The 20,173-nt window shown below is 41.5% G+C and overlaps 1 protein-coding gene across 2 annotated transcripts in view; it reads left to right on the top strand.

Annotated features, from left to right (window-relative positions):
• The window catches only part of XPO7 (exportin 7), a 36,816-nt gene that overhangs the window by 414 nt on the left and 16,229 nt on the right, over nt 1–20,173 (top strand). For both annotated transcript variants that reach the window (XM_017861112.1, XM_017861113.1), the window contains exons 2-14: nt 2,516–2,620; nt 4,198–4,363; nt 5,896–5,969; nt 8,204–8,323; nt 9,875–10,021; nt 10,788–10,960; nt 12,807–13,000; nt 13,748–13,853; nt 15,363–15,498; nt 16,003–16,076; nt 17,212–17,292; nt 18,215–18,278; nt 18,679–18,787. In XM_017861112.1, the coding sequence (XP_017716601.1) occupies nt 4,249–4,363; nt 5,896–5,969; nt 8,204–8,323; nt 9,875–10,021; nt 10,788–10,960; nt 12,807–13,000; nt 13,748–13,853; nt 15,363–15,498; nt 16,003–16,076; nt 17,212–17,292; nt 18,215–18,278; nt 18,679–18,787 (1,393 nt within the window). In that variant the 5' untranslated portion in view covers nt 2,516–2,620; nt 4,198–4,248. The remainder of the gene's footprint in view (nt 1–2,515; nt 2,621–4,197; nt 4,364–5,895; nt 5,970–8,203; nt 8,324–9,874; nt 10,022–10,787; nt 10,961–12,806; nt 13,001–13,747; nt 13,854–15,362; nt 15,499–16,002; nt 16,077–17,211; nt 17,293–18,214; nt 18,279–18,678; nt 18,788–20,173) is intronic.

The following is a 20,173-nucleotide window of genomic DNA, read 5'->3' as shown; positions in this document are numbered from 1 at the left end:
TTTTTTTTTTTTTTTTTTTTTTTTTTTGGTACTAATTTTCATTTTAGAGATAAAAGCGATCCCAGCACTTTGGGAGGCCAAGGCAGGCGGATCACCTGAGGTCAGGAGATCAAGACCAGCGTGGCTAACATGTTGAAACCCCGTTTCTACTAAAAATACAAAAAATTAGTCGGGCGTGGTGGCGTGTGCCTGTAGTCCCAGCCACTCGGGAGGCTGAGGCAGGAGAATCGCTTGAACCCGGGAGGCAGAGGTTGCAGTGAGCCAAGATCGTGCTATTGCACTCCAGCTTGGGCAACAAGTCATGAAACTCCATCTCAAAAAAAAAAGGGCGAAATACTACTGCTTTGCCCATGGAAGAGAATGACTTCTAAAAAGGGACCATAAAGGTCGACCTTTCGTGTGCCCTTTCTGCTCCTGTATACCTTAAAAGTTTTAAATGGTCATTGATGTCACAGAATACTACAGAGGAAACACCAGTGGCTTTCTTTTGCCCTGGCTATATTTTAGTCATTTACTTTTTTATCCAGCTAAAAATTTGTGATTATAGAACAGGCCCGTATCAATATTAGTTATAACGTCTCACCCTTAAGTTGGAAGCATATTAATGATATTAGGATTACTGTTGCTATTGCTCATAATTCTGCAGACATTTTTATTAACCCTGAGAAATCTTAACTGTGAGTTGGTCCTATTTCAAATATGTTAGCTTAGAGCCTGTGAAAATTGGGAGTCCATGTTGTGTTCTCTTGACACATGCAATCCCCATTGTGATCAGTAATTACCAAAATAATAACAGCTTACACTTTTGAGTGATCACTGTTACCACCATTCTAAGCACTTTATAGTAACTAATTTTATTCTCGGAACAGTCATATGAGGTAGGTACTGTGTTTATCCCATTTTCTGGATCAGGAAACTGAGGCACATAAAGATGAAATCATTTGCCTAAGGTTTCACAAGCAACCAATGTGATTCAAACCCAAATAGTCTTATCCTAGGGCCTGTGTTCTTAACAACTAATTTGCTGTTTAACCACTCTTACCTTTGCAGCAGAAGAGCAGATGCATTAACTAAGGATAGAGATTGTGGACTTAATGTTTTCCCCTTTGAAGCTTGGCCCCACAGAGTACATACATTTTGATATATGTATAATAAAAAACTTTTCAAGATTTTACTTTTCTAAGAAAATGATGAAATTGTGTGTACCATTTAGTTTGTAGTCATTCTCTGTATTATGATCAGGATAACAGATTATATGATATATAATTTAACAAGACCTTTATTATCTAAGACACATGATAACACAATGACAGAAGCAAAAATTGGAGAATATTTTGAGCCTCTAAATCATTTGAATTTTCCATTGTTTTGTGATTGTCAGATTCAAAAAAGAAAGTATATTTCTGCCACTATTCTTACTTAGAACCTAGAAATAAAATTAGGAAGACTTGTTTGTCAGTAATCTTGGCTGCCTTACACTTTAATGTGGCAAAAACAGAATGAGTCTCCTCTTGCATGAATTGATCAGTAAACAGAAGAGATTTAAGCTTTCAGTACGTGGTTAGACTGAAAATACTCTTGACAACTTTGAAGTTATTTTATTCCACATGTTGAGTACCTACTGTGTGTTAGGACTAGGAGCATACTAAAGAAGTAAAAGATTTAGTTCTTAGCCACAAAAACATTTATAATTTAGCTGAAAAGACAAGAACAGCGAAATAAGTAAGAGACCAATACAACCACTTAAATTAAGTTTTCTCTTCTGCAGTATAGACAATATGTTGAAATAGGTTAGAAAAGGAGGCAAATATTATGGGCTGTTGTCATTTGGAAATTCTGCAGTAACTTCACGTTGAGGTTTTGTTTTATTTTGTTTTGTTTTGAGTTTTGCTTACCAAAATCAAAGCCTCGTTACTCTCTCTGTGGGTGTTTAAGAGACAGGATCTCACTCTGCTGCCCAGGCTGGAGTACAGTGCAGCCATGAATGCCTGGACTGAAGGCCCTCCTGAGTAGCTGGGACTTACAGGCATGAACCACCACACCGACTTTTTTTTTTTTTTAAGTTTTAGAGGTGGTGGGGGGTTCTCACTGTGTCTGCTTCTGGGCTCAAATGATCCTCCTGCCTCAACCTCCCAAAGTTCTAGAATTACAGAGGTGAGTCACCACACCTGGCCCATTAAGCCACAGTACAACATGAAAGTAATTATCAATAATGTCTGCCAACAATTTAAGTTTTACCTCCCTGAATACAAAGGAAAATAAGAATTTGCAGCAGAGATTATCCATCCTTTTGTTTTCCTTCTGTAAGCGAGAGAGAAAGGATACCCTGGCTATTAGCAGTTTACTATCCTACATCCTTTCACTAGATATGGTTTCACAATAATTTAAATGTTAAAAATGTATTTTATGTTTATGTTGCTCTTACTGAAAATCCTTCTAGCTTATTAGAAGTCTACATGAAAAATTCTTTTTTTGCAATTAATTCTTTGCACTGGTTTCTTCTTTTTCTGCACAGGCAGACACCACCCATCCTTTAACCAAGCACAGAAAAATAGCCTCTTCTTTTCGCGATTCATCATTATTTGATATCTTCACACTTTCCTGCAATTTACTAAAACAGGTGAGCATGTAGTTTGGGTTATGTTTCCCAGTTTCTTTTGAAGGAATGAGAATGGATGGGAATTTGTTAAATGTCAGCTTTTAACTGACCCCATGAGAGTTTATGCATCTCTTTAATCATCATCTCTTACATAAGACTCATAGAGGTGTTGAAGGAACTGGTCAGAGTGACCACTGAGGTTGGAGAAGTGATTGTCACTTCCCTGTTTCAGATCAATTCCTCTAGGTAAAGAGAAGTAAGTAAGCACTTATCCCATACTCCTATCTTAAAGGGATCTGGTTTACCTAACTCAAAGTTTGAAGTTCTGTTGTTGCTGTTTTTATAACCACATAAAATATTTCTATATGGTGTGAAAGCATGTTAGTTTTATGGTGTTTGGATTCTTAGCGCTCTGAAAGTAGGTTCAGACTACATTGTTAGCATACAGAAACCAGGCTGGTTTCCCTGTCCCCCGCTGAGTTAAAAGCAGCACATAAACAAGCAACATCTGTAAGGAAAAGTAGATTTTGAATTTTTAACATCCATTTAGATTTAATAACCTGGAGGGGTAGACAGTATCACATAAGGAAATTACCTGTGTTAAAATCGAAAGTTGGTGTTTCATTTCATTTATTGATAGAGCTGAACTGAGAAAGAAGTGTTAAGCTGGGAGTTCCACACAGTTGCAACACAGCTCAGATGCTTTGTCCCTATAGAAAGCTAAATAGGGTTGGCCTCTGGCTTTTGTTCATTTTGTGGTTTTGTTCTCATTTTCCAACATTTCCCAGTTTTAGTTTTAGAAGCCAGTTTGTATTCTTTCTGTTATTCCAGTTAACGATATTCATCTTTTTCCTCAATTACTTAGTTTTACCTTAGAATTCCCAGATAATCCTCAGGTTAAGCAAAGCTGCCTAGCAAAAGCTGTTGCACCCCCTGGAGGGGAAAAGCTTTTAAGAAAACTAAGGATTGAATCCTCCTTACTGATACCATCAGAACAAATAATTAGCCAGCCAGTCACGGAGGCTCAGCTAGTATAACCTTGGAAGGGACAGGCACAGTAGCTGTGGCCAGTCCTCACCTGTAGTCTGCAGGTACGTTGCAGATGAGTAAATAAAATTCAATGATGATTTTAATTCTGGTTTGAGAGATTTTGTTAATGGTGGTTGTAAAACAAGGAAAGAAAGTAGGGCAGGGTGTTAAGCATCCTCAGAGCTCCCTCCAGAGTTTAATCCCTGCCCTGTCTAGAAATAACTAGGATCTTACGTGCCAATAAAATAATCACAGGAGCCGTATTGCTTCAGAATTCTCTGTGACCATTGTGTCTACATTGTGTGAGGAATAAGTGTAAGTGTTAAAACGGGGCTTTCTTTAAATACCAACTTCATGTTTTTATAGTAAATATGTTTTAATAATATATAAGAAGCTAGGTATTTTCATAGTAACAGGTGATAGAAGTACGGTATCTTTGGAGAGAAGGGGACATTTTACTGTGCTCACACATAGCCCTCCATTTCTGACTTAACAGCTTTATCGAGTCTGGTAGCAAGCTGGGAAGAGAGGAGTGATTTTGGGGGCTCATTATGTGGTAATTTTTACAGGCTTCAGGAAAGAATCTAAACTTGAATGATGAAAGTCAGCATGGCTTGCTCATGCAACTGCTCAAGCTCACTCATAACTGCCTCAACTTTGACTTCATCGGCACTTCCACTGATGAGTCTTCAGACGACCTGTGTACAGTGCAGATTCCCACCAGCTGGAGATCAGGTAACAGAACTTCCTCCACCTCAAAGGCTGTCACTCCCCTACAGAGTATCTGTAGGATGATCTAAAGAACTCCTGGCAACCCCTGTGTATTCTTTTTTTTTTTTTTTTTTTTGAGACGGAGTCTCGCTCTGTCACCCAGGCTGGAAGTGCGGTGGTGCAGTGGCGCGATCCCGGCTCACTGCAAGCTCCGCCTCCCGGGTTTACACCATACTCCTGCCTCAGCCTCCCGAGTAGCAGGGACTACAGCCGCCCGCCACCTCGCCCAGCTAGTTTTTCCTATTTTTTAGTAGAGACGGGGTTTCAACCGTGTTAGCCAGGATGGTCTCGATCTCCTGACCTTGTGATCCGCCCGTCTTGGCCTCCCAAAGTGCTGGGATTACAAGCTTGAGCCACTGCGCCCAGCCAACCCCTGTGTATTCTGAGGGAGAATTGAGAAAAAATTCGAACGTCCTTTTTGTTTGTTTGTTTTTTAAAGACAGGGTCTCACTCTGTCACCCAGGCTGGAGTGCAGTGGCACGATCACAGCTCACTGCAGCCTCAACCTTCTGGACTCAAGCAGTCTTCCCATCTCAGCCTCCCAAGTATCTGGAACTACAGGCACATGCCACCACACCCGGCTAATTTTGTTTGTTTATGTTTTGTAGAAGTGGGGTCTCACTATGTTGCCCAAGCTCATCTTGAACTCCTGGGCTCAAGTGATTCTCCTACCTTGGCCTCCCAGAGTGCTGGGACTACAGGTGTGAGCCACTGTGCCCGGCCAGTAACATCTATTTTATAATGTAGAGGAGGTTGTTGGAGTGATCTTACAGATCTACCAGTGTCAAAGAACTTTTAAAATTGCTGATTAATAATAGTTCCGTATTTCACCTTGCATTAATTGCCCAGAGACTTCTGTAATCTAGTTAGGATAATAACTATCTTTAAAAACAAAATCAAACAGAACAACTTGTTCTTATGTTTGTCTTTGTATTCCAGAAGGATAAAAGTTTTGAATTCTTTTTATGGACAGAGGTGTTCAGATTAAGTTCTCAGAGAATTGAAAGAATGAATCTGTTTCTTAGAGAAGCTAAAATAGTACTTTCAAAAAAAGAAAAGAGGCCGGGCGTGGTGGTTCACACCTGTAACCCCAGTACTTTGGGAGGCCTAGGCGGGCGGATCACGGTCTCAGGAGTTCAAGACCAGCCTGAACATGGTGAAACCCCGTCTCTACTAAAAATACAAAAATTAGCCGGGCATGGTGGCTCGTGCATGTAATCCCAGCTACTCGGAAGGCTAAGGCAGGGGAATCGTTTGAACCAGGACCTGGGAGGCAGAGGTTACAGTGGGCTACAGAGGGAGACTCTGTCTCAAGAAAAAGAGAAAAGAAAAAGGAAAACCGAAAAGCCCCTATTTGCTTATCACTTCCAAATGAAATAAATGCTCTGTAAGATAAGTAGGCATAAGGATTGCCCCCTGATGTACAGTACTGGAAGTATGCCAGCAGCAATGTTCATCCCTAATGAAGTGATGTCTTCTGTCTTTTTCTTCCCTAGCATTCTTAGATTCTTCAACCCTGCAGCTGTTTTTTGACCTGTATCATTCCATCCCTCCTTCATTTTCACCTCTGGTGAGTCAGGACTACTGTTTCTTAAAGCAAACCTATTTCTAGAAGATAGCAATGGTGAATGAGCCTTATATTCATTTTGTTTTATAAAATTATACAAGTAAAGCATAGAAATACTAGGCTAGTTATCTAGTCTTTTGAGATTAAGCTTGTAGCCTAAAGGTTCTAGCTATAAAGTCTTAATTATTTTTAAATTATTCCTGTCTAAAGGCCAATTCCTGCAGATGGTCAAGCTCTTTTGGGTCTCATCGTGTATCTGACTTATGCTGTTCCTCAAATGGCCACAGGCTAGCACCTGGGGATTCACCTAATACTGTCTAGTTGAACTATTAAGATTGTCCTGACTTAGAAAACCCCTCAGGTGTACATTAGATTGTCATAAATGGAAACTGTAATGCGAAGGCTAATTTGCATACTTACCCTGAATAACATTTGAAAGCTATTGGGAATGGTGTATTTCTCCTTTAAAGCCATAATTAACCTAAAACCTCAAAATTCATTCAGGTTCTAAAATACTATTGGTCTGGTATTTCAGATTGTTGGTGTAAATTACTGGTTGGTGTTGTACACAAAATATATAAAGAAAACACAGTGAAGTAATGAGTGGTATGCGTAGTGTTTGTGCAGTAGAGGACTTTTCTAGTCATTGTAGCACTTCTCCAAATTAATATAGACCTTATGGTTGCTGAAACATGATTTCAGTGTTGTCGGATGTATCGTTAAGGTTACTGCAAGAAAAGATAGCACAGTCAAGAGGGATAATTAAGAAAGTACTACTTGCAAAGGTATGGTTAAAATTAAGGGACACCAACACGGGGTGGTGGTGCATGCCCCTGGGCTGGCAGTAGTGGGGAGCCTCAAAGGGCAAGTGAAGGAAATCTGGAGAGAGTTGAAGCTGTGGCTTAGAGGAGGGCTGGACAACAAGAACCATGGCCATCACTAGAGAAACTCTGCCACCACATAGCCAGGTGGATGGTCGGAAGAGGGGTACCTACCATCTTCCCTCTGCCCTCTGATCTCCTGCTCGTGCTTTCCATTGGTTGAAGTCAACTAGAAGCAAGAGGGCAAGGGAGCTTGGCTGCTGTCCTCAACAGAGGTCAGCCTTCTAGGGAATAGGGCAGGGTAGAGAAGGGTCGAAAGCAGATCTAGAGGGGCAAACAGAGAATATAAATATCTAACAGCAGGAACAGGGGGAAATATCTTCAGGGATAAAGCTGGATTGTGTTTTTTTGTTTGTTTCTTTGAGGCAGAGTTTTGTTCTTGTTGCCCATGCTGGAGTGGAACGGCACGATCCATGGGTTCAGGCGATTCTCCTGCCTCAGCCTCCTGAGTAGCTGGAATTACAGGCATGAGCCACCATACCCAGCTAATTTTGTATTTTCAGTAGCGACGGGGTTTCTCCATGTTGGTCAGGCTGGTCTCAAACTCCCGACTTCAGGTGATATGCCTGCTTCAGCCTCCCAAAGTGCTGGGATTACAGGCATGAGCCACCACGCCTGGCCAAAGCTGTTTTTTTTTTTTTTTTTTTTTTTTTAGGGCCCAGATATGCTTTTTTCTTTTTTTTTTTTTTTTTTTTTTTTTTTGAGACGGAGTCTCTCACTGTTGCCCGGGCTGGAGTGCAGTGGCACAATCTCAGCTCACTGCAGCCTCCACCTCCCAGCTTCAAGCAGTTCTCCTGCCTCAGCCTCCCAAGTACCTGGGATTATAGGTGCCCGCCACCACGCCCAGCTAATTTTTTGTATTTTTAGTAGAGACGGGGTATCACTATGTTAAACTGGTCTCAAACTCCTGACCTTGTGATCCGCCTGCCTCAGCCTCCCAAAGTGCTGGGATTACAGGTGTGAGCCACCGCGCCCGGCCGATATGCTTATTTCTTTATAGCATGCATTGACGTAAGCACATAATATCTACATGTCAAACTCAAGATTAGCCAAGAAAACTAAATCTAAAACTTTAAAGTATAAATTGCTTGATATTTAAAGGGTGAAGTAATATATCTTAGCAAGAACAAAGATGCCATTGGAGTGGTCAGAGGAATTTGTACCTAAGAGAATTTCCAAACTGAATTTAAAGGGCTGCTATGGTCTGGTTGGATCTATGCTCTTTTCTTTTCTCTTTTTAAAATAATGTTGTTTCAGATATCCTAAAGAAGGATATTGTAGGAGGTGGAACGTTTCTGGTGAAAATAACTGTATAGTCTTTTTAATCATTGTGTTTGGGTTCTGCCCTGCATTTAGGTATTATCCTGCTTGGTACAGATTGCCTCAGTCAGAAGATCCCTGTTTAACAATGCAGAGAGGGCCAAGTTTCTCTCTCATCTTGTTGATGGTGTTAAACGAATACTGGAAAACCCACAGGTAAGTTTATCTGAGAATTTACATATGTATAGGATTAGTGTGCACCCAGCTGTTATGAGTCAGAAGGAAATCCATCCCAAGGTCCAGTAAACAATTCAGACTGTTGTTCTTCAGGGAAGACTGATGTGAATCTCTATTTGTAGGCCAATTCTGAGAGCATTTGCCCAAAAGAGGAGCTTACATCCTCCAGCTTCAGAAATGTAGGAGTTACGGGAAAGAATCACTTTGCCATAAGGAAATAAGGAAGAAGCTAGTCGTTTTTCCCCCAAGAAATTAAGAATCTAACATCGCCAGGCACAGTGGCTCACTCCTGTAATCCCAACACTTTGGGAGGCCAAGGTGGGCATATCACTTGAGGTCAGGAGCTCAAGACCAGCCTTGCCAACATAGTGAAACCCTATCTCTACTAAAACTACAAAAGAAATTAGCTACTAAAACTACAAAAGAAATTAGCTGGCCATGGTGGCACGTGCCTGTAATCCTAGCTACTTGGGAGGCCGAGGCAGGAGAATCACTTGAACCCAGGAGGCGGAGGTTGCAGTGAGCTGAGATCGTGCCATTGCACTCCAGCTTGGGTGACAGTGAGACTCTGTCTCAAAAAATAATATCTAACATTTGCTTTTTGATTTTGTTTACCATTTTAAAAAAATGTTTATTGGTAACCTAAGTATATAGGACTGCTTTTAGGTGGGAAGGAATATACTTCTTTCAAATGTTCGTTTCATAACTCGATTGCCCTTTTTGTCTTTTGAAGTCCCAGTGATTCAGTATTTTTTTGAAAGTATCACTTGTCTACACTAGAAGAAAATTAAAAGCAGTTTATTTTAAAATATACTCAGTTCTGTTCCTCTTTTTAAAATTCATTCGTTCATTCAACAAATTATATTGAGTACCTACTCTGTACCAGGGGTACACGGATGAACAAAACAAAGTCTTGTTCCACATGTGCTAACAGAGGAAGGCATATCGGGAAACATACAATTAAATATACTGGTAGAATAGATTTTAAAATGTCTGTAATATTTGTTATAACTATATCATATAAACAATATATGAATAAATTACAGTAAGTGATATAAATATATGAAACATTTGTATAACTTTGCTAACTATTGGTTAGTTTTGCTTAATGATCAGTTTGACAGATGTGGAAATGAAAATTTCATTAGATTCCTTTTGTTGGTAGCAATCAATAAGCAGACAGGCTAGTCACGTCTTAGGTCGTGCCCACTTCTGCCATAATGAGCTTTACTACCTCAGTGTGATCCTCCTGGGCTTCTGTTTCAAACTCTGTCCGTTGAGGCTAATAATGTCATCTCATGGGATTATTATTGTGAACATATGAAATAATAAATGTGACTGTCCCTTTTCAAAGTGACTTTTTAAAAAATTGTTCTGAACATTATACAGACGTATCATTCTGAATCATGACCTGTAGCCCAGAAGTTAAAAGTAGATTTTAACCCTTCCCCCATGCCATCTCAAGTATACATCATTCTTGAAGTATGTTGTCACATTTTACATTTTATTTTTCTCCTCTGCTATTGCCAGAGTTTATCAGACCCAAACAATTACCATGAGTTTTGCAGACTACTGGCCCGATTGAAGAGTAACTATCAACTGGGAGAACTGGTAAAGGTGGAAAACTACCCTGAGGTCATCCGATTGATAGCCAACTTCACAGTGACCAGCCTACAGGTTTGTCTTTGATTACTTGTGTCTTCCTTCCTAAATACTGTAATCTCTTCTCTTGCTTGTTGGTTTTAACCATGTAAGAATATATTTTTTTTCTTGGCAAAGGTAACCATAAATACAGTATAGCCTTGCAGAGTAGTTACTGTTGTGGCCTGTGATTTATATTTACACAAGTGCAAGTAGTGTGGGGAGAGGAAAATGTGGGAATTACTAGGATAATATTTAGATTCATCCCAGAGAGAATTCCCTCATAGTCACCCCAAAAAAGCCAAGGTTGGAACAGGGAGCTAGACAGAAGAGTGCAAAGAGAGTTGATGCCCTATCTTTCTTAGTCGTGTAATATAGAACAGTGGGTCTTAAATTTTATGGCTTGTATCACAGTCATCTAGGGGACTGATGAAAAAATATAGATTCTTGAATCTTATCCCCATAATTTCTGGTTCACTAGGTCCTAATGGTAGAGCCTTGGTGTGTCTAACAAGTTCTTCAGGTGATTCTCATGCATACTAATGGTTGAGACCCACTTACACATGGCTTTCCTTGTGGTAAGGCTTACACAGCCAGCATAGAGCAGCCCTTCTCATTAGATGCTTACTCTCTGAAATACTAATAAACACATTTAATTAGTTGTCATACACAGACCAAAGCCCACAAAAGTCTATCCTCTTTTTTAAAAAAAGAAAAAAGTCTTTATCTTCTATGTTGATGGTATGGGACTAACGTGTACAGAAATGAAAAATGTGCCTTCTGCTTTTCTACTTTTCTTTAGCACTGGGAATTTGCTCCAAATAGTGTGCACTATCTTCTGAGCCTGTGGCAGCGTCTGGCAGCCTCTGTGCCGTATGTCAAAGCCACAGAGCCCCACATGCTGGAAACTTACACTCCTGAGGTTACCAAAGCCTACATCACATCCCGGTTGGAATCTGTGCACATCATACTGAGGTAAGGAAACTTAGCCTCATTCATTCCCTCACCAGTGGTCTCTTGTCACACTTCCTAGAAATCAGACACCCCATTGGCAAAAAGGTACTCAAAGGTTGTCTCATTGGAGCTGCTGCTGTTCATGATTCTTTTTCCTTGTCAGCAGAGTAGCCTGAGAGCATAAAGCCTGATAGAATGGTCTTGTCGCTTGAATATTTATATTCTATTCATATTCCCCCTTTTCAATGTCCATAGCAATATCTTTGAATACAGAGTATATCCATATAATGTTTGTCCTTGTCGCTGTTTTTCTTTCAATGTGAGAAACATTTATAAGATATAGATGATAAGAATTATAATGTGTGACTTATAGGTGCTTAATGTGAACTCCTAAAGAAATAAGTGGATAAAGATTACACAATCTAGTTGTCAATTCTAATTCCAGAGCTAGAACACATAAGAATTCTAAGCCACTGATCACTGATTACATTACATTCACACATGGTTTCTGTCTACATTGACTTAACTGAACCAAAAACCTGTAGCTAAAGAAGTGTCAAGCCCTTTCAAAAATGACCTATATTAAATGAAAGTATCCCTGTTTAGGTAGCTTTCTTATTTTCACTGGCTGTTTGTCAAGAGAATTTACTTGGAGTCTAAGGGTCTGGGGCCTTTTTAAGTTGGGTTCTTAATTTGCTTAGCCCCAAGTGCATTGAATAGTCGTGAGTTATAGTCTTAACTGTTTATGACTTGAATCAGTTCAAAATCTGAGTATTCATGAAGTTCACCAGCAAGCCTTCTCCTGTCACCTCCATAGCTTCCACTCCTGAGGATTCAGCTGGCTTCAGTGAGGCATTGTTGGGGAGTGGTTATATGTTTGTAGGCTCTGGGGCCAGATAGCCAGTTAGTAGCTGTGTACTCTTGGGCAAGCTGCTCCATTTCTGTATTTGTAAAATTCAAATAATAATAGGCCTACCTCATAAGGTTCTTACAAGGATTAAATTAGTATGTTCTGGCACAGTGTGTAGCACATGGTAAGCACACAGCTAGTTTTAGTGCTGCTGCTGCTGCTCCTACTGCTGCTGTTGCTGGCATTATCATACTGCAGTGTAACAATAGAAAAGCTCCTCAGTGGACAACATGTTAAAATCTAGGAGCCGGCAGATAAAGCAAGACCTAGTACAGGTCCACAATGCCTTGTCTGCAATTCCAAAGTCAAGGATATGACAAAAGAAATTTCCTCATCAGTTTGGAATTAGAATTCACTTGTTACAAAACTGGACAGGAGTTAGTACGAGACTATTTATAGTTTTTTTTTTTTAATTCTACTTAGTATGACCATTTATAATATTCATAAGTTTTGCTACAGGAACATTGAGTTTGATGTGCCACAAAGCCCATCAAGGGTTTTATATGATGTGGTAGAAGCATCATACTGCCTTCCTCCAATCTCAACAGTTCTGAATTCCGAGACACATCTGGCCACAATGGCCTCCCACACGGGACTGTGTACTTATCCTATAGTTTACTATAGTCAGGAACAAGCAGAAAGACTAAGAGTCAAGAGGTCAGAGAGGTGAGAAGGGCAGGACTTTGAAGTTTAAGGCAGAAAAACATTAAGAGTTGAGAATTCAGATTGTAAGAGTGGACACCAACAAGCAGAATATACCTAAGGGAGACTGATGCTAGGGCAAAGACATTGGCCTTCTGCCTCATTAAACATTCTTCCTTGGGAAAAAGTAATGTTGGGATGTAGGCCTCTACAGTCGGAAATGGTAGCTAAGTGAAGAAGTCAGAGAGCTGCTATAATGGGGAAATCAGTAGTCATATTTTAAGAGAGCTGCCTTCCTTCTTCCCTTGGGAATAGAGATGGCCTGGAAGATCCTCTGGAGGATACGGGGCTGGTCCAGCAGCAGTTGGACCAGCTGTCCACCATTGGGCGTTGTGAGTATGAGAAGACCTGTGCACTCCTCGTGCAGTTGTTTGACCAGTCGGCCCAGTCGTACCAGGAGCTGCTACAGAGCGCCAGCGCAAGCCCAATGGACATTGCAGTGCAGGAGGGTGAGTGTGCAGCATGCTGGGAACTCAAGACCTGTAAGGAGATATTGTCCAGTACCCCTTCGCTTATTGCCACCTCTTTCCTACCTCCCTGCAAAAGGATTCTTTCATCATCAGTTACCTCCATATGCCCAAAAATCTTTATGAATGAATAAATCCCTCAGGGGACTAGGGAAGAAGAACTGAAATCACATCTGCAGTGGGATTTTGTTTTAAGAGATGAGGTCTCGCTATGTTGCCCACGCGGGCCTTGAACTTCTTGGCTCTAGTGATCCTCCTGCCTCAGCCTCCCAAAGTAGCTGGGACTACAGGCATGTGCCACCACACCTGGCTCCTGTCTACTTTTTAATGCCCCACAGCACAGCTGGGACCAGGCCAAGAGGTTTATGACTACTAAATAAAGGCCTAGGGGAAACAGGGAGATAAGTACAGACAGTAACCTGGGCTTCCTCTTTTCACCAGGCCTAGCTGGTGTTTGTAACGTAGCACTGTGCCCAGCTTGGGTGTTTTAACTCTAAGGAAATACTACACTAAAAATAATGGCCTTGTCTGATACAGGAACGTTGGTTACCTAACGAATTTCCCCCTTAGCATTGCTCTTAACCAAAGCAGAGAAGTAGCCATTCTCTGTAAGAAAAGTAAGACTTTATGGTTTCACCATAGTGTTCTTAAGATTAAGGAAGTTCAGAGTGAGGAATGTCTTCAAGAAACTATCACTGGAGGTGACACTGGGTCTGTCTCCTGCTGCAGGAAGGCTGACATGGCTGGTTTACATTATTGGAGCAGTGATCGGTGGCCGGGTTTCTTTTGCCAGCACCGATGAGCAAGACGCCATGGATGGTGAGCTTGTCTGTCGGTAAGTGCTCCCTACAGAAGCTCTCCACTCCACCTAGCTGGCACTTCTCCACTCCCCGATAGGGTCCTCTCCACTTACAGAACATAGTCTTAACATGCTAACTGCCCATGGGACACAGCTTTCAAGCCTTTTATAAGTGCCGCGATAACTCTGCCTATGATCTTTACTTTAAAAAAAAAAAAACAACTAATTCAGCAAGGAAATAATGGATACAGAATTAGGAAAACTAAAGCAGAGATTCTCTGTTAGGTCTGTTTAAGAACAATATCTCAGAGTTAGTAAAATATGGATTGCTTTTGCCATCCCAAAATAAGTCTAAAAGGAAACTGTGGTTCTTTAAAGTTCACCAGCGATGGAGTTACAGAGTTCCTACAGCCTTTCAAATCTCTTGGCCATACATTTCAAGTTATTTTGTATCTGTGCAGTTCTCATTCTATCAAAACTGTTTTAAAATTTTTTTGGAGATGGAGTATCGCTCTGTCACCCAGACCAGAGTGCAGTGGCGCTATCTTAGCTCACTGCAGCCTCTGCCTCCCTGTCGCGGGTTCTCCCAGGTTCGAGCAATTCTCCCAGGTTCGAGCGATTCTCCTGCCCCAGCCTCTCAAGTAGCTATGATTACAGGCATGTGCCACCACATCTGGCTAATTTTTGTATTTTTAGTGAGACGGGGTTTCACCATGTTGGCCAGGCTGGTCTCGAACTCCTGACCTCAGGTTATCCACCTGCCTCGGCCTCCCAAAGTGCTGGGATTACAGGCATGAGCCACTGCGCCCGGCCTTCAATATATATGTATCTTCTGAAAATTCTCATTTGTTTCTTTCCACCCCCATTTTGTTTATCAGATGCCCATTTGCCCACAGGTCCCTTAATCCTGACAAAAGTCTACGTAGCATTTTCCCACTGGCGTTTTTTGAAGAGTTGAGCAAAACTTAAAGAATGAAATCTAATGCCTTTCTGATTCTGCAGCCCAGTTCAGTACTGTGTGTGTCATAATATAAATTTAGTTCAAACAATGTCTTGCAGACTGGTTCTGAGCTTGAGTGTAGCAACACAATGATGGAGTCTCATTCACTCAAATAGTTAACTATTCCCACACTCAAATGTCACAAATAGTTAACTATTCCCACACTCAAATGTCAGATGACTCACTTATTATGACATCTGTATTTGCATTCACTCACTTGTATTCCAGTATCCTTTCTTTTGGGGAGAGGGTACAGAGAAAAGGGATGAAGTCACAGGTAGCATTTCTGCTAGTAATCCGTGGAAGTGTTACCTACCTGTGAACATCATCCTTTATGTGTCACCATTCCTTTCATGGCTCTGTGAGAAAAAAAGATCGAAAACTCCTGGTCTAGTCCTATCTCTCTCATTTATATAGATGAACTTGGTTGCAGGAGGTTGCTCTACCCAAGTACAGGCATATATGACCATGTCAAGATAGCTTGGGTTGTCTAGAGTAACAAGGATGTCCTGCTGTTGAGAGAATCATTGCTCCTCTTCCTCCAGGGTGCTCCAGCTGATGAACCTAACAGATTCTCGTTTGGCCCAGGCGGGTAATGAGAAGCTAGAGTTGGCCATGCTGAGCTTTTTTGAACAGTTTCGTAAGATCTACATTGGGGACCAAGTGCAGAAATCCTCTAAGGTAACAGCCTGTTAATTGGCTCCCCTTAGTTCTCACTTCTTCTCACTTGTGCGATTTCTGATGGAGGGGAACAGTTGCTGATAGTTCACATAACTTCCAGATTTCAGGTCATCGGACAGTGCAAATGTTTTCTCTTAGCTTTTAAATTCTGGGAGATTCGTCAAATAATTGGGCCCATTTCTCTAGTGCTTAACAAATGGCCGGTCCAAACATCTGTTGTTCTCCCACAAATGGGCAATTCTTAGTCTCCATGCATGAATTAATATTCAGAACAGCAGAAGATTTGGACTGTCTTTTTGTAATTTCAGGATTGAAAGGGACCAGTAAGATTGCTCAGCATCTGTCCAGTAATACTTAGAAACTAGCTTATCCCTTCAGTAAAGTCCTCTCTGGGAGTCTTGTCCATTTTCTTCCACATCTTACCCACGAGTATGGACAAAAATAGTACCGGGATGTGATTGTTCTAATTAATGTGTTCTGGTTACTTTCTCTTCTTAACACCAGCTGTACCGCCGACTCTCAGAAGTTCTGGGCTTGAATGATGAGACCATGGTCCTAAGCGTCTTCATAGGAAAAATGTAAGTGTTTCAGCTTGCCACCAGCAAGAGTCCTTTGCAATCCTGTTGCAACTGTAAAATGTGATCTTGGCATTGTGCTGCCAGTGCCTGGTATTCCAGCATTGATCGTTTGCGTCAGAAAATTGTGCATTTGAGTGTGTGACAAGCTGTGCTTAGAGATATGGCCCGGCCCCAGAGCATTCCAGGCTTGTACAGGCAAGGATTTAATTTTGTTCTTGCAGAATCTCCTCTTTAGCCTCTGGAATCACAGGTGAAACCCTGTCATGTACATTAGTAAAACAGACCTCCACCCCAGTAATTGCTGCTCAGCCCCTCACCCAGTTGCCGTGCTCCAGGGATGCCCAGTATAGGCATTCACTTTCTGTTGCTGATTTCCTCTAGTTATCCCCTCGAAGGGGAAAGCCCCACTTAAAAATGGGCTTATTCCTCCCAGAAAACATCACACCCTTTATTGTTGAGTCTCCAAAATCTAGTGCTGCTGTTTGAACTGTCTTCAGAGTTGGAGCTCCTAATTGGCCCTTTTTTATTTTTTTACGTTATACCCCTTCGGTTACATTTTGCCCTTTTTAGGAGTTCATTTACCAAAGCACACACTAGGAGCCAAATATATTACCCAGGGCTGTGTGCAGAGTGACATTTTGCCTCCTACCAACTATCCCAACCCTAAACACTCATATCCATGAGCTGGTTAATAATTTAAGATGGAAAAAGCAAAGGGGGTCTAAAGGACTCTGCCAGCCAAGAATCCAGAAGCAAGGGCTACTAGAATTCTGCAGCTGACAGTGGATGGTGCAGGTGCAGAATTGCATACGTCTGCATGTTATCACTGCCGCAGAAATCTCTTACCCTTGCTGCAGAAATCAGCCCTGGAGTGCCCCAGAATTCCAAGGGCCTGGGTATGGGCCAGTGTAGCTTTGGAACCAAGTAGTGAAGATTATCTGAAGGATAATTTTTCTAGTCAACCAAATGTAAGTACAGAGATTTCCTACCCATCTTTTTTTGTGGTCGTGATGTCTGTGAATTGGTGGTGCAGATGTGTGGTGACTTTTGATGAATGACTTTCTCTTCTCCCAGCCCTCAAGGAAACCAGCAAATCAAAAGGGTCTCCTGCTTTTTTTTTCTTTTTGTCCTCCAGCATCACCAACTTGAAGTACTGGGGCCGTTGTGAACCAATCACCTCCAAGACACTACAGCTTCTCAATGACCTCTCCATTGGATATCCTTTTCTAAGCTAGTTTCTGTGCACAACAGAAAGTGGCATGCCACAGTCTTAGAATCATGGCCTCCTGCTCTTTCCACTTCAGTTTAACTTTACTGTGTACTCACATATCTTCCATTTTCCTAGGAGTCCAAAAACGCCAATGCCCATGCAGAATATAGGAATAATTTCAGACCCCAAAAATGAGCCGACACCCGACCTGATAGTTTAGTACAGATTTATCCCTGTCTATTCCTAAGTTCCAGAAGTGCATAGTAGCCCCATCTCATAGGTACACACTCTGTGTGACCAAGGTTTTAGTATCCTTAGTAGAGACAAACTCCTTCTTAGGTTGTCCCATCAGCTGGTTGGTAGAAACATCCTGATTCCAAACTTTGTGATTGAAGTAATGACTATACTTCCTCTTGACTTGAACTAGATCTGCTATAAAGTTTGAATTGCTGTAGGGCAGCTTTTCACAATCAGGGGTCCGCAAGAAGGGTAAACCCTGTAAAATTATTGAAGTGACTTTATTCTCACTTCTCCAAATACTGTATATAGCTAGTACCATTCTAAATAGGAGAGAAGTTCATTAATTATATACAATATATGCCTCTTAGGCAGGGGTTTAGGGCCTAATTCTCCCTTGGAACACCCGCTTAGAAAAGCCATTTTAGGATATCCATGATTATTTGGGGAAACTGCTAGGTTTATCTATTTTCTTACAAATAGGAGTTTGATATAGGTGTTTTCTTATTGATTAAATAGTGTTTAGAAGAGAACACATTTTTTCATATTTGGCAGTGGTATACTCAAGTGTTTTTTTTTTTAAAAAAAAAAAGATATTTGGGTAAACTGTTCTTTATTCTGGAAAGTTTCCGTCTGCCTTAGAGTCTCAGTCTGCTTCACACTTTCCTTGACCTTCTTCCTTTGTCTTTACGTACAGTAGTGTAAGGAAGCTAGTGAAGCTTAGTGCGGTACAGTTCATGCTGAACAATCACACGGTGAGTGATTTTAGCTTTTTTTCCTGCCCTCCTACCACCCATACTTTCTTGACACACAAAGGAGATATTTAAATTGAGGTCCTGGGTATTGCTACAGCAAAGACTGTGGTCCTGATTCCCACCACACTGCCAGATTACACTTACTGTCATCAGAATGGCTCTTTGAGATCCAGATGATCTGAGTTATGGTGAAGTCACCTACTGCTACTCATACTGCAGATAAATTAGTAATAGTAACAACGGTAGCCTGCCTTCAAAAAAAAAAAAAAACCTTCAGATCCTCAAGGAATGACTACATAGCCATTGGCTTGAAAGGGCTCAGTACTTCTCTGATTACTGGCTTGCATTCTGCCTCTAACTCATGTTTTTACCTTTAACTTGTTTTCTTTTTTTTCAATAGAGCGAGCACTTTTCATTTTTGGGTATTAACAATCAGTCCAACCTGACAGACATGCGGTGTCGGACTACCTTCTACACAGCACTTGGGCGTCTCCTCATGGTGGATTTAGGTACCGTAAGAAATCGTAGTGGCTCATGAAGTCATCTGGCACTATTCTAAATTTTTATTTGAGGACTGAAAACTAGATGTTGGGGAGGGCTTTTCTGTTATTTCAACGTAACAAAACTATCTGAAATAACAGTCTAATTTCACCAAGAACAGAGCATGCTGTCGAGGTCCTTGTAACTGAAAGAGAGTAACAGTCTGCTCCTGAAGTTTTCATCCGATACGCAGTGGCTTTAAAATTTTCTTCATATTCCTCGGGTGTTAAATAAAGGAATTGAGATTCCTAAATGTATCTTGTTGGCCAGATAATTTCACCTCACTGGGAGGTGTACACCCACTTGAAACAATCAACACGACTTTTTTTTTTTTTTTTTTTTGAGACGGAGTCTCGCTCTGTCACCCAGGCTGGAGTGCAGTGGCCAGATCTCAGCTCACTGCAAACTCCGCCTCCCGGGTTTACGCCATTCTCCTGCCTCAGCCTCCCGAGTAGCTGGGACTACAGGCGCCCGCCACCTCGCCCGGCTAGTTTTTTGTATTTTTTTTAGTAGAGACGGGGTTTCACTGTGTTAGCCAGGATGGTCTCGATCTCCTGACCTCGTGATCCGCCCGCCTCGGCCTCCCAAAGTGCTGGGATTACAGGCTTGAGCCACCGTGCCCGGCCAATCAACACGACTTTTTATTATCCAGTTTTCTAGCACAGATGAGCCAGAAGGGCTTAATCACTTTTGTAGCAGTAGTGGTGATACTAGCAGTTTCAGGTCAGTTAACAACTAAAGCTCAGTGGTATTACTCTAATTTTCAGCTGTTTAAATTTAATCCTACCAAAATAACATAAAACCTTCTAGGTTTATGAAAGATGACTTTTTAAAAAATTGAGTGTGAATGAAACCTCTGTACCCATTTGAAGTTTGAGTCTCATCTAGTTCTCATGCACCAGCTTCATTCTTTTCTCCACTGACTTGCTAATTCTCAGCAAGGCAAAATAAATAAATAACATGGTACCTTATACACGTATGAGTCTCTGATACTGTGGCTGAGCATCAACAAACCTAGCCTAGACTAGGTGATTTCTGTCGTCTTCTAGTTTAAAAATTCTGTTTCTGGCCGGGCGCGGTGGCTCAAGCCTGTAATCCCAGCACTTTGGGAGGCCGAAACAGGCGGATCACAAGGTCAGGAGATTGAGACCATCCTGGCTAACACAGTGAAACCCCGTCTCTACTAAAAAATACAAAAAACTAGCCAGGCGAGGTGGCGGCGCCTGTAGTCCCAGCTACTCGGGAGGCTGAGGCAGGAGAATGGCGTAAACCCGGGAGGCGGAGCTTGCAGTGAGCTGAGACCCGGCCACTGTGATCCAGCCCGGGCGACAGAGCGAGACGCTGTCTTAAAAAAA

This window comes from Rhinopithecus bieti, unplaced genomic scaffold, assembly GCF_001698545.2.
Source record: "Rhinopithecus bieti isolate Rb0 unplaced genomic scaffold, ASM169854v2 scaffold_59220, whole genome shotgun sequence".
Classification (NCBI taxonomy): domain Eukaryota; kingdom Metazoa; phylum Chordata; class Mammalia; order Primates; family Cercopithecidae; genus Rhinopithecus; species Rhinopithecus bieti.
This window is presented reverse-complemented; position numbering and strand designations above follow the sequence as displayed.